This window comes from Gadus macrocephalus, chromosome 22 (assembly GCF_031168955.1).
Source record: "Gadus macrocephalus chromosome 22, ASM3116895v1".
Classification (NCBI taxonomy): Eukaryota; Metazoa; Chordata; class Actinopteri; order Gadiformes; family Gadidae; genus Gadus; species Gadus macrocephalus.
This window is the reverse complement of record NC_082403.1, coordinates 7,546,867-7,561,452: the sequence shown is the minus strand read 5'-3', so window position 1 is coordinate 7,561,452 and position 14,586 is coordinate 7,546,867. Positions and strand designations below refer to the sequence as shown.

General features: G+C 43.7%; 1 protein-coding gene across 1 annotated transcript; it reads left to right on the top strand.

The window, feature by feature from the left end:
- The first annotated feature begins 831 nt into the window (after positions 1 to 831).
- Positions 832 to 12,173, top strand: LOC132450830 (serine incorporator 2-like). Its single transcript, XM_060042950.1, has 10 exons — positions 832 to 990; positions 3,092 to 3,253; positions 3,902 to 4,089; positions 4,929 to 5,008; positions 5,955 to 6,092; positions 7,386 to 7,555; positions 8,135 to 8,225; positions 9,278 to 9,452; positions 11,076 to 11,291; positions 11,698 to 12,173. Exons 1-10 carry the CDS (start codon positions 952 to 954, stop codon positions 11,834 to 11,836), a joined length of 1,398 nt encoding a protein of 465 aa, XP_059898933.1. The 5' UTR covers positions 832 to 951; the 3' UTR covers positions 11,837 to 12,173.
- The last annotated feature ends 2,413 nt before the right edge of the window (positions 12,174 to 14,586 follow it).

Below are 14,586 nucleotides of genomic sequence, written 5' to 3'. Positions count from 1 at the left end.
GTGTGTGTGTGTGTGTGTGTGTGTGTGTGTGTGTGTGTGTGTGTGTTTTTTTTTGCGTGTGTGTGTGCGCGCGCCTGCCTGCCTGAGTGCGTGCGCGTGCGTGCGTGCATGCGTGCGGAGGTGCAGACGAGATGATACAGAAGCTATCTTTGGACGGACAGCTCGTCGTTCACAGGTGCTTTAATATAGCTCGAGTGCAGCGCGCTGTGTTTCCCTCAAGGGCAGACGGCGGCAGATGGGAGCCCCCTGTTGCTCCAGCGTCCGACCTTCAGTCAGAGCATCTGCTCCCGTCCGTGGAAGGGAGGCGGAGGAGAGTGGATATTGATGAGGGTTTGGTCTCTTCTTAAGGAGCTTGTTGAATAAAATATGATACATTAGATTAGAATATATTAAAAATAGAATAGATACGTTACAATAATGATTGGGATTTAATAGCACCTTTTGAGGTAGCCTCGGGATACGAATTATTGGATGAGAATAGAATATAATTAAAGACTATGAAGTCAAATAACCTACAATGTGCTCCGCATTTGATATTTGAAAGGGGCCTGAGAACATTGCTTTTAAACACGAACTGCATATAGACTCTGCTGCTCAATTGATGCGTTGGATATAGCCGGCTAAATGCATATACATTTCTGTTTCATTTATTAACTAAAAGTATCCCAGTTTTGATAACATGCAGGGAAAGGCTATTGAATGTAGGCCTACAGTTTTGCATTTTAATAACGTGTTTGACCACATAGCGCAGTTGCGTATTGTTGTTGTTGTGGGCGTTGACGGAAAAACGTTGGAGTGACATCTACTAAGAACCAATCAAGGCAGGGGTATCGGGTTTCAGTTGCAAAAGAAAAAAAACGATTTCAAAGAAAGGCTTGTTGTTATCCTCAGAGCGCCAGTGAACACTCGCTAAACTTTGTTTCGTTTCTGTTGGATTAACAATATCACAAGATGGGAGCATGTATGGCTTTGTGCTCGATAGCCAGCTGCGTAAGTATAAAGTAACAACAGTTTTCTTAAACAGGTATCTAACAAGCCTATTTTGTTAAAGTATGGGCTTGTATCAGTAACTTTAACTAAATCTGCTCGTCAACCGTTTCTAGGCCTATTTTTCGTTGTAGTAGTCCCTATGTGGCTAAATTATAATTGTCCTTGTGGTATTCATTGTTTTTTATCCAGGTAAAACATAGCTCACGGTGTTGGTGGACTGTTATCTGAGTTAGGCGCAGTCGTCTCGACAAACGGGGAAAATACGGGATTTCCGGGTTTAAAACGAGTTTCACCGCCCAGGCTAGAGTAGATCTTAATCTAAAGGTTAAATCCCATTGGTCACACCTCTGATGGGAACTTCCACCGACTCAGTGGTTGTTTCGCTTTTGAATGTCCAATGTAAACTAACTAACCTTTTGCGTGGATTCACACTGACCTCACCCAGGACGTGCATGGCTACCATGTGACCTGTATTATATTTCAAGGGGTGGTTAAGCAGTGTGGCACGTTGCCTTCATGGTATGTATAGTTGACCAATTTGGAGCCAAAGACATCTGTCAGTCATGCATGCTTTACACAGATCACACACACACACACACACACACACACACACACACACACACACACACACACCACACACCACACACCACACGACACACCACATCTGACGCACAAAGCTGAGATGGTCTAGTTTTATGAAAAGAGAAGGTTAGCTTGACGTTAGCGGTGGATACATCTTAACGCTATACTTTTTGGCATTAGGTTAGAGATGATTAAATTAGGGTGTTGGCTTAGATATGGTTGAGTTATTAGGATATAGATGGTTAATTCTAGGTATTAGGCCGGCGTTATACACTTGTCTATAGATATATGGGTAGAAGAGAGGGTTAAGACAGTGGAACCATTAGAGAGGGTAAGGTTTAGCCATGAGGCTAGAGATGGTTCCTTTTAGGTATTAAAGGGGACATACTATGAAAACAACACCTTTTCTGGGATTTGGGTTGTTGTTTTGGATCTGTGGTGCTCCCACACACATACACACTTTGTAAAAAGATTGTACATGGTTTTTTGAGTGGCATATGCATTTCTGAAAGTACCCTACCAAACGAGCGAGTCGGTTTCGGCGCCCCCTTCTACGTAGGAAGGGGGCATATTTGAATATTACCTCCCACTTCCCCAACCCCCTCCAGTCAGAGCATAGCTAAGATTTTGTGGACCAGCGGACGATCGCTTGGCAGAGGTTTTCGCTGATTTCGGAAGCAGGGATATTCCATACAAAAATAGATGTCTAATTTGTCAGTTTGCCATGTGACTGCCTGGCAGGGAGTCCGGCGGAGCTGCCGGACTGCGGGGGAGCTTCGTTGGCAGTCCGGCAGCTCCGACGGGGGGGGCTTGTTGGCAGTCCGGCAGCTCAGCTCCGGGAGAACATTCCCTTTCTCCTCCATGTCGCGTTTCAATATGGACTTCAGAGAGTCAAGGCCAAAGTTCCTTTCCCCCAATTCTTCTCAACCATGGCCGAGATAACCCCCACTACGAGTCTTTACTTGTTGTGCAAGTACCAGAGAAGTCAGACGCAGTCTTTATGATTCATAATATCGTCCGAGGCGCACATAGCTTTTGGCCGGGATATTAGATATAATATTATATAAATACCTATATTATTATATAGATAAAGAGCTCAGGGAGTCCGCAAACTGCAACAATCAATTCTCCTCCATGCTGGGGTTCAGTCTGACAGCTCATTGGTCAATGGGCAGCAGCTCATTTGCATTAAAGCTACAGACACCAGAAACAACGCATTCCCAAGGGACTGAAACAGAGGGGAATAGCGGTAGGCGAGATTTTTTTCCCTAAAGCTATTTCCAGCAAACGGCTTCAAAAACATGTTTTCTGGAACTCATATACTATGTTTACTTGTTGGGAAAACACCATAATATGTCTCCTTTAAGTTACAGTTGAGTTTAGATATATGGGTAGAAGAGGGGGTTAAGGTGAACTATTAGAGAGGGTAAGGTTTAGCCATAAGGCTAAGCCTGGTTCCGTTTAGGGTTACTCATGTCTTCTCCCCCTCTCCCCCTCTCCCCCCTCCCCTCCCCTCCAGGCGTCGTGTCTGTGCGGCTCGGCCCCCTGTCTGCTGTCGTCATGCTGCCCGTCGGCCTACAACTCCACCGTGACCCGGCTGGCCTTCTCCTTCCTCCTGCTGCTTGGGGCGCTGGTCTCGGTCTGCATGGTCCTCCCCGGCATGGAGACGCAGCTCAAGAAGGTGCTGGGTTTTGTTATGAGCTCTCAATAAGATAAGATAAGATACAACTTTATTAATCCCCCGTAGGAGAAATTTGTTTGTTGCAAAAACAGCCCAGCAGCAGTGGAAGGACACAGAATAAAATGACAATGCAATAAATACAAAGTGCTAATGCATAAGTAGACACTTATAGTTAAAATAGGGACAAAAACAAGACAAACAGAACCAACATCATGATGGGTGATGCATATACACATATATACGCATATCTAAACACACACACATGCATATGCAAACACGTAGACATACACAAACACAATCATCAGGCAATGGGTTAATGGAGCCAAAAAAGAGGATAGGGATACACACATTTTTCGGCTGACCTTCTGTAATCAATTTTGAAACCGTTTATGGGAATGATAATCGCCATGGGAGTGACGTAGGAATGAATTTGTATGAATTTGCGCTCGTTCAAGGACATTGTGACGAAGGGCTGACAGTTGTTATTTTTGGATAATGAAGGTTTCTGCCAAATTATTCAATTTGATTTATTATTGGCCCAGAGATTCATAATTGGTGAATCCCTGCTCTTGAATATCTTTGCCATATTTATGAATTTCAATAACATGCATTCAACTACTTGACCTCATTTTCCTGTTTGCCCATCAGATTCCGGGGTTCTGTGTGGATGGGGCCAGCATACCTTTCTCAGACAACAAGGTGAACTGTGATGTGATGGTGGGCTACAAGGCGGTGTACCGCATGTGCTTCGCCATGGCCTGCTTCTTCTTCCTCTTCTCCATCATCATGATCCGCGTGCGCAGCAGCAAGGACCCGCGAGCATCCATCCAGAATGGGTACGGTTACGTTGCAGTTTGCATGGTTTATTTAGGAGAGAGTGGCGCCACCTGGTGGTGGGGCCCTGGTAATGCACATCCCTTATGCACCCACGAGTTGTTTTTTTCTCTAAACAAGGAGTCAGCAACCTTTTCAACATGCAGTGCCAGTTTGACATTTTCTCGCTAATGAGTGTGCCTTAAGCAACAACATATTACAAATTAAGCTGAATTATGTCACAGCGACCAAAAACATTTCCAGAAGACCTGGAATTGTACTATTTCCATATAGTCCACAATCATGCATTAACATTTTAAGTTTTTTTGGCTGTTGTATTTGCAACATGGGCTTACAAATTATAATTATATATGTCCCATCTTAAAACACCATTTTCAGAAACTAAAAAACAAACAAAAAAAAAAACATTTGTACTGTGAGAAATGTAAAAAACAAGATTATATGAGAATGTTGGAACCATCCACATCAATATCTTTAAGACATGTACAGCTTTGCAATACCATGTGAAGGCGATGCATACAGGCCACTTGCAACAATATTTTAAATATTTTCTTCTCTATTACTCACAGCATAGGTTTAAAAACTATTAATTGATCCCATCCCAGAACACTGCTTTCTGTAACTAATTTAAACATATTTGCACTGGGAGGAAATGCCCAAAACAGAATAAAGGGCAAAAAGAAAATCTGTAGTAATGATTATGCTGCCACATTGTGCTTTGAATTTTTTAAATAATTAAGGAAAAAATTAATGAAATGATTATGCTGCCCCGTGCCAGTGGTGGCACGCGTGCCTAGGGTGGCCGACCCCTGCTCTAAACGGTTGTGTTTTACGTTCACAGATTCTGGTTCTTTAAGATCCTCATACTGATTGGTATTGCTGTTGGAGCCTTCTTCATTCCAGACGGGATGTTTACCACAGGTAGGCTAAAGAATGATCTTTCTATACAGATGTTTCCCTTGCACAATAACTCACCTGAAGTAGGTTATCTATGAAGGTATTATTGTAGCAAAAGTCTTTAGCACCTGTAACTGCAGAATTTGAATGCGTAGACTAAAGTAACAGTAAATTTGAAGTCGTATATATTTATTTTGCATGTGTACTCTAAGTCACATGGCTGGCACGCGGTGGGTCCCAGTGTAATTTGAGAAATGCATCCCTGCTGGCGATTTTCATTGGATTAGGAAATTATGGGCGGAACTATTTTGTCCCGCCCACGGACGCTCTGGCATCAACGAATACGAATACTTTTGCTTCACATTTACCACCTAGACGTGTTGCAAAACTACCTGCAAAAAAAACCATGGCTGAGACTTGCAGGAGCAGATTCGAGCAGTTGTAAAATGGATTTGTGCTCGCTCATTAAAATGCTGAATTAACATAGCGTTCTTTATCATTTTATTTGTGAGGAAATTTTTCACAGATGTGAAACTTCTGATGCATTAATTCAAATTTGGATTTACGAATGCACACCTTTTGGGCATGTTCTCAGATTATGAAACACGGGTGTGCAAATGTGTTTTGCACCAACTGCGCTGCAATAATTGTAGCAAAAGGATTTGTGCACCTGTAACACAGATGTGCGTACTCGTAGACCCTATTTTGTGTTTACAATGGTATAAAAAATGTTTACGACTACAAATGTACTGTTACACATTCGTGACATTAGAGTACACATGCAAAATAAATATATACGACTTCAAATTTACTGTGACTTTAGTGTACGCATTCAAATTCTGCGGTGCTAAAGTCTTTTGCTACAATAATACCTTCATAGTTATCTCACCTGCCCATACTGTCAGGTCAACTGGAGTCATTCTGAATCTTAATTTTAATTCTGATTCCTATTCTGATTGTATCTTTGCAGTTTGGTATTACTTTGGCGCCGTGGGCTCTTTCTGCTTCATCATCATCCAGCTCATTCTCCTGGTGGACTTCGCCCACTCCTGGAACCAGTCCTGGCTGCAGAGGGCTGAGGACGGGAACACCAAGGGCTGGTTTGCAGGTAACCGCAGCGGACCAAGTGGTCAGAACGTCCAAGATACCTCCTAGACTCCTTTTAAATCCAGAGGAACGCCAAACACAACTCTGGACAACATCCTGTTTTTGGGATTCTATCTCAACAACAAAGTTAAGCACACAGTGCATGGCTGTTGCCGGGCTGTATTTAAATGTAGAACATTTGAAAACCTTATTTTGCGTTTCTCATGACTAGCGTGTGTTCTTTGAGCTTTTAAGGTCCAATATGATAACACCAGGTGTGAGTGTGATTAGCCATTACAAGCCGTTTTCTGCCCCTTATGACATCGCAAGTGGGCGTGTCCAATAGGGTTGCCGTGCTATACGGTATTACCAGTGTTACCGGTGTTGTCACCGGCAAGTGTTTTTTTTTTTTTTTTTCAGTAACAAGTTTATTTTCAGTAGAAATTAATAATATATTATAATTAAGAAAATAAAAATGTAATAATAATAGATAGATAAAATTATAGATAGGCTACCTAATAAACCGTTGGAACACGCAAGACCTGTAACCATAGCAACGCCGGAAAACAAACCCCGCGAAGCCCAATCCCTACGAGAGCTCCCCGCGCTACGGCCATCCGGAGGCGCACAGAGCTTTTGGCCGTGATATTATGTATACAATTATATTATACTATTATATATATATAGAACGTTATAAGACGCTGTCACCGAGAATTGGCGCGGTGTCAGACGCTGTCACCGAGTGTGAGAGGAGAGTTGATGGAGAAGATGGCGGTTGACCTAGTTTCAAAGTTTATACCGTTTATACTCTGTAATACCGGTGTTGACACGAGTGTATTTGTATTACTCGGTGTGAAAATGAAAATTTCCACACCGCGGCAACCCTAGTGTCAACTAGATCTGTGCTGGATAGATCAGTCTACCAGCCTACCCAGTGGACTGTAGCAAACGTTGCTCATCTATCCGTCGTAGTTCTAGGTGGACATGCCCACTTGATGTATGGGGTGTCAGAATAGGCCGGTTTTCATCACTGCTTGTAACGGTTAATCACACTCTCACCCGGTGGTATAATATGGGACCTTTTAAAGACAATAACGTATTTGTCGGAGTACAACGTGTCATTCATCTTTCAGCTCTCTCTCTCAGCCCTGCTGTCCTCACCATAGTCCACTATGTCTGTCTCTCAGCCCTGCTGTCCTCACCATAGTCCACTATGTCTGTCTCTCAGCCCTGCTGTCCTCACCATAGTCCACTATGTCTCTCTCTCAGCCCTGCTGTCCTCACCATCCTCCACTACGTTCTGTCTCCCTCTCAGCTCTGCTGTCCTTCACCATCCTCCACTACGTTCTGGCCTTCACCTCGCTGGTGCTCCTCTACGTCTTCTACACGCAGCCGGACGACTGCACCGAGCACAAGGTCGTCATCAGCCTCAACCTCCTCTTCTGCATCATCGTCTCCATCGTGTCCATCCTGCCCAAAGTCCAGGTGATTCCCATCCTCATCCGGTCCCTGGGACTCTTGGGGAGAACAACGTGAAAGGATGGGCAGAAATAACCCCAGAAGGCTGTTCTCTGAAAAGAAAATGTTTTTGCTCTACCTACAACTGCATAGTGCTCAAGAGTGTCATTAGAAAACGCAAACTTTTATATCTGGATGGTCTCACAAGGTTGACCGTTACCAGTGATGTCCTGTGCATTATTCCGACGCAACTTTGAATGAGTTTGCGATACACTGATTTGTCTGTGCATCCTCCTGATGCACGCACCTATTGAAAGCCCCGCAGGCAGTCGAGGCCTTCACATGCACTGAGGGATTGAGTTAGGCTAGGGTAATTCAGTGATCAGAACTGGCATCACTAAGGGTAGTGACGTCCTCCACTCTCCAGCCAGTTCCTACACCGGTATCGCTCATAACAACCTAACATAAACAGACCGTCAACGCATTATCAGGAGATGCAAAAAAAAAACACTTTAACCGTTGAAATAAAATATGGTCGCCTAGAGACCCTGGTAAACATCCTGGCCGCGGTTATTTATCGGTTGTCCTTTTGTGTTATGTCGACAGGAGGCCCAGCCCAGCTCTGGCTTGCTTCAAGCCTCCCTGATCTCCCTCTACACCATGTACATCACCTGGTCGGCCATGACCAACAACCCCAGTGAGTGCCCAGGATACCCAGTGCAGCACACTTTGATTTTGACACTTCCATTTTGAAGAAATTCAACGACTTCTCCAATTGCAATTGTGTGAGGGGGTCTCAGTTCCTTGACGAACAAGGAGCGCCGCAGTCTGCACAATATAAACACAGCGGCGGAGCCAGAGGACAGTGTCGCAAACGAGCGAGTGATCGAAACAGTTTTGTCTGAAATTGAGGGAAGGAAGATATTAAAAGAGCTACAGGAATGTTCACAGACGGGTTTTTTCAGAGGAGATGATGATCTTCCTTTAACTTCCAACCGGCTTCCACAAGAGTGAAGAGGGCAGACGCCTCACTAAGTTATCTCATCTGATTAGCCAGAGTGCCCAGATCTAGAAAGCCATTGGTGCCGAGCTCAGACCAGAGGGATATTCATTGCAACACACACATTTTAGTATCTGAATGGTATTCTGAACGTACGCTTCTATGGAAGCGTACGTTATTTCAAATTTGGTCACTAACGCTACACAAGGCGAAGTTTATATGACAATAATCTCACATTTGTGCTCTGACACATCAAGAGACTTCACCAAACCCCGTCCAGTCCAACAGTACGTCTACATTAAGTCGTTATCCGAAGGCGACTTCCAATCGAGGATTACAATCGATTATAGGGAGCATCTGGCCTGGAGTCGAGCAGAAAGAGAGGCTTTTAGGTGTCAGAAAGAGGGTCACGGTTTCACTAGTTTGTAGTTCAGAGTGTAGCCGCGTCTACCTTAAAGTCAAACTCAGCCTTATTGTTAGTTCCAAAATATGTGGCATACAAATAGAGGAATCGAAATTAGGTCTGTCTCTGACCCACGATGCAATAAGGAGAAAAGGAGAAAATTAGGTAAAATAAAATAAGTAATATTTACAATAAATAAATTCTGAATAGTGCAAAATAATTTTGAATGATGCAAAGGTAAGGCAAAACAAAACGGTATCTATAAAATAATGTTTAAAAAGTGAATGGATTGAGTTCTTGGGTACATGAACCTGTGTCCAATCACTGTGTGTCCCTCCCCACACAGACCGCAAGTGTAACCCCAGCCTGCTGAGTTTAGTGACCGACCAAGGCCCCCCACCCACTCCGGCCCCGGGACCAGCGATCGGCGCCACCGTCCCCCCCCACGAAGCCATCCAGTGGTGGGACGCCTCGGACGCCGTGGGGCTGGGCATCTTCCTGTTCTGCACGCTCTACGCCAGGTAGGCTCTTTGGCGATGTTTCTGTCGCAGGCGTGGTTAAAGGTGATATACCACCAGGTCCGGATAGATGAGCAACGATTGCCACAGTCCACTGGGTAGGCTGGTGAACTGATCTGTCCAGCACACGTCTAGGTCGACACGCCCACTTGTGATGTCAGAAGAGGTAAAGGCAAATCACACTCACACCTGGTGGTATAATATAGCACCTTTTAACATGCCGTAAGCATGACAATGATTATGTCGTTATATGGCGGCACTTTTGATGTAAGAGCAGCACCGTGCCGGAGATTCTGTCGTTGCCGAAAGTTTAACGGTATTCACCTTTGACCCCGGGATGAGCAGAGAGTGCCAAACAGCTCTTGACTAAGCATGTGTTAAAGCTATAGAGGGCCATTTGAGTCCATATCCAAGTCTTATCCGGCGTGTTTATACTTTAATTTAAGTAAGTAGGAATGTGTTTTGAATGTAGAATATCGTTAGCCTCATAGCAGAATTGCCCAGGTCAGGTTAAGGTTTGTCTAGCATTGACGTCAAATAGATGACTTAAGCAGGTAGTGATTATGGAATGTACAAAGCACTCTGATTGACTTAGGATATAGCCAATGAGGCAGAGTGAGTCAGTAGCGTTGGAGAAGAGAGTAGAGCTAGGTTAGATATGACAACTTTGCAAAAATATGACTATGATCGATATTAAACTAAAATAACAAAAACGTCTTGTATGAGCTGAAGCTTTTAATTAGGGCCCGACCGATATTGATTTTTGAGTGCCGATGCCGATGCCGATTATTTTCAGAGAAAAATTACGATTACGATTTAATCGGCCGATTTAAAAAAAAACAAATAAAAAAAAAAAAAAAAAAAAAAAAAAAACATGAAACGTAGTTTTTGATACCTTAAATATACTTTAAACACTTTTGACGAATATGTGAATTGAATGCAGAATCTTTGAGTGTTTTAGAATACATTTACAGTCAAAAATTAGTGTAATGTAAAATGTAAAATAAATAACTAACTCCCAATGTGCTGCGCTCGTGAGCAGTGACTAACACGTGCGTGCTGAGCAGTATGGTCTCACCGTTAGAGTCTACAGTATAACAAATTAACATGGCCTGGGACCTAAAGAAAAACAGGCACAACATGCTCAAACAACGCGCCTTGTGTACATTGGTGAGGTGAGCGCGCAGCTGCCTGAGCGAGCGTGCTTTCATGTTGTACGGTAAAATTCAATCTCCTCTTTTTTACTCCAGCTAAAGTTGTTAGTTAGCAAGGCGAGTAGGAGCGCAATCTGCAGGATACTAATCGCAATAACATTTATATAAAAAAAAAAAATCGGTTGTAATCGGCGTCCTTTTGGCCGATGCCGATTATTTTCAAAAAGGCTATAATCGGCCGATTAAATCGGCAGGCCGATAAATCGGTCGGGCCCTACTTTTAATGTTTTCAAAGTTGATCCTCGTACGTGTCTGTCTGTCTGTCTGTCTGTCTGTCTGTCTGTCTGTCTGTCTGTCTGTCTGTCTGTCTGTCTGTCTGTCTGTCTGTCTGTCTGTCTATCTGTCTGTATATGTATTACACACGGTATCCATGACACCTCCTCTCCCGCTTCCTCCGCCCCCCCTCCTTCAGCCTCCGCTCCTCTAACAACGCTGCGGTGAACAAGCTGATGCTGACGGACGAGGGCCAGGGCCTGACGGCGGACTACGAGGCGGCGGTGGGCGACGACGGTGTGCGGCGCGCCGTGGACAACGAGGAGGAGGTCGTCACCTACAACTACACCTTCTTCCACCTCTGCCTGCTGTTCGCCTCGCTGCACATCATGATGACGCTCACCAACTGGTACCTGTGAGTATCTTCCAGCTGGTTGGGTGCATGTTTGTTTTCAGATCTGGGGAATTGTTAGATTTGATCCCGATTTTCCATTTTGACAGATTAAATAATTATTGTTATTGATCGAGGGGGAACTACTTGTCAACGTCTATAACTTTGTTCCTATTTCTACTTTATATAAATTTAATAGAAATGGGAATAAAACACAGTTTTACTTTCAAGAAATTGAATAATTATGCGATTTTAAACGAGGAGGGAGAGGGTTGACTTTTTGGTTTAAACTTTTCCAAGAAAAACACTATTTTAGATCTATGGTTAACGACACATTAAAGGAAGCTTGGCATTTTGTGCCCTTAATACGGCACTGAGGCAACGGCACTGGCTCCGTGTATATCATCCGACCTTTCCCTCCTCCGACCAGGCCGGACTCAGACTACCAGTACATGAGGACCGCCATGCCAGCCGTGTGGGTGAAGATCTGCTCCAGCTGGCTGGGACTGTCCATCTACCTGTGGACCTTGGTGGCTCCCGTGATCCTCACGGACAGAGACTTCAGCTGAGACAGCTGTACTCAAATACGCACAGCCAAAGCTAGTGCCGCATCTAATGCTATAGCAGCCAGCTAACCACGTGCGTGGTTAATACAGTTGCCCTTTTAGCTATTATTGTTGCCTTTTTCAAGTGAAGTTAGTTGCCAAAGAATGTTATTTCACTACAGTTGAAAGTTTGTATTCATTTTTAATCATTTACATATCATCTTAAAGGACTCGCGCACCATAACATATTTGCACTTTGGAGGGATCAAAAATCGGTCTTTTGGCAAAGCTTTTTTTAATATGTTCACTTTTATATTAATTATATTACCCCGGGAAAAACAATAAAGTTGTTCGTTGTTCATCCGTGGTGTTGAAAGATTTTAATTCAGCTTTTATTGAGTCCTGTAGGTGGGACTGTTGCTTAGCCAATCAAATCATTTTCTCTCCTCACACAACACCACAACACAGCATTACCTCATTCGATATATATATAGTTGCCTCATTTTCTATATATATATATATATATATATATATATATTCATTCTCACACAACTCCTCTGGCCAAACATGGTAGAATAATCCCAAAAATGTGCAACAATAACTTCATATAAAATGTTCAGGATCTCTCACTGGTCTGGAAAGTATGAGGGTGAGAAATACACATGATGTCATCGTGTCTGGCCGAAAGAAATCCCACAAAGAGCACCCCCCCCACCCCCCTTTCCCCTCCTACTCACATGATGGTGTTGAAATGTGACTTGGTTTCCTCCGTGGAAGAATTCCTGTCTGTGTGTGTGTGTGTCTGTGTTTGAGCGGGTGTGTGTCTGTCCATGTGTGTGTTTGTGTTTGTGTGTGTGCATGCACACACGTACGTACATCTGTATATACAGGCACAAGACGCACAAAGGAATGTGTCTGGGCTCAGGCTTGGGGTTATCACAAGATCATGATTAGCTGTGTGTTGAACACTGTGTAGACTGACTGTATGTCCCGCCCTCTCTCTCTCTCTCTCTCTCTCTCTCTCTCTCTCTCTCTCTCTCTCTCTCTCTCTCTCTCTCTCTCTCTCTCTCTCCAGGCCAGGGCAGGGCAGAGGGAGAGTATAGAGCCACACAGTCATTTACATTTCACCTCTGGGTGCCTCTTAACACAGGGCCAGATCCCTGGGTAAAGGTAGCGAACAACTTTTTGTTTACGAGGCTGATATCGAAAAAAATATGATGAGGATGATGAGGCCTTGACCATGACTTTTGAGGGCAGTGTCCGATTATGAAAGATATATCATCGTGCCTCACCCGAAATGTAAAACAAAGTAAGCTTGTGCTTTCAATTTAATATTAACGAAAATAAAAAATCTGCAGCACAAATTAAACCATGAAAAAAAACGACATATCCAGTTGTAAGATTTAAAGACTACTGTTGGATTCTAACAACGTTCTTTTGTTTATTTATTATTATTTTTTTCTCGGTTTGACCTAGCCCATTGTTCATCATGCATATCACTGTTTTAAGTAGGTTAAAGGACAAATCCGGTGTGAAATGGATCTGGGATATGTTTAGTATGATAACGAGTTGGGATGTTCGTTTGGGAGCGAAAAGGCGCATGTATACGCATTCTTAAGTTGGCTGTTTTTTGTAGTTCACCCGTCGACGCCATCTTGTTTTTAAGACTCGATAAGTAGATTGACGAACAGAGATTGTGTCCATTTTAATAAACAATCTGTACACTTACAAAGTTATCAATGCCTCGTTTTATATTTTAAGACCCTTATTATACAATCAAAGAAGTGTCGGGCTATTTCTAGCCTTTTATATGGTTCATAATAGCGATTTAGTTTTTACCATAACACATGCCCCCATCTTTCCAAGTTTATAGCGTTTTGGTAGAATCGGCTAAAACAATGCGCATACATGCGCCTTTTTGCTCCCAAACGAACATCCTAACTCGTTATCATATTAAACATATCCCAGATCCATTTTACACCGGATTTGTCCTTTAATAGTAGGCTCTGTTCTTAATCAGCAAGAACCTGATTGGTTTAGTGACCCTGATTGACACGGGTGGCTGCCAGGCGTGTCATCCCCCTGTACAGATGTGATCAGTCACCTAATGCTCTTACATAATGAAAGGGAGAGAGATGAGTTGCATAAACTGGTTAGGATCAGGCTCTTAATTGGGCCCGTAATGCTCCTGTGGGGTTGATGTGTAAATCTGGTTATGCGCTCATCCCTGCCTTCAGGGAAGGGGGTGCAGTCCAGGGGGGGGGGGGGGGGGGGGTGAGACCCTATGGCATCCCATGATGCCATAGGGTCTCGTGCATATACAACAGCACCACGGTCAGCGCATTGAAAAGTACGTACCAAAAAATAAATAAAGACGCCAACCTGGCAACCCCGGAGTACAAATCAAGCGACCCTCTGAGCTCTGGTTCCCGTCTCGACCTGGGCAGACCCAGGAGTCCTCATTAGAAGGTTAACATGTGCTGCTGCTGCTGCATTAGCGCTTACTTAACATATGTTGACATATATGGGTCTGCGGAGCAGCCAAAAATAAACCTTGGTTGGAGATGTATCTAAAAGCACTTTGTAGAGGTAGAAACTATCTGTCTCGTCTTAGATACCACCCTGGTAGACGTTGAAAGATGTATACAGTGCCAATATGTAGGCTTATGTCTGTAGCCTGCGATATTGCTGTGGGCCAGTCTATTGTTTTGTTTGCGCATGTGAGATCCTTGCAATAAGCAAACTATACACGCACGCGCGCACGCACACGCGCG

Coding starts and splice junctions, on each gene's coding strand:
- LOC132450830 (XM_060042950.1), top strand. CDS start 952: ATGGGAGCATGTATGGCTTTGTGCTCGATAGCCAGCTGC. Junction 4,090..4,928: donor CGAGCATCCATCCAGAATGG/GTACGGTTACGT, acceptor TTACGTTCACAG/ATTCTGGTTCTTTAAGATCC. Junction 6,093..7,385: donor CACCAAGGGCTGGTTTGCAG/GTAACCGCAGCG, acceptor TCTCCCTCTCAG/CTCTGCTGTCCTTCACCATC.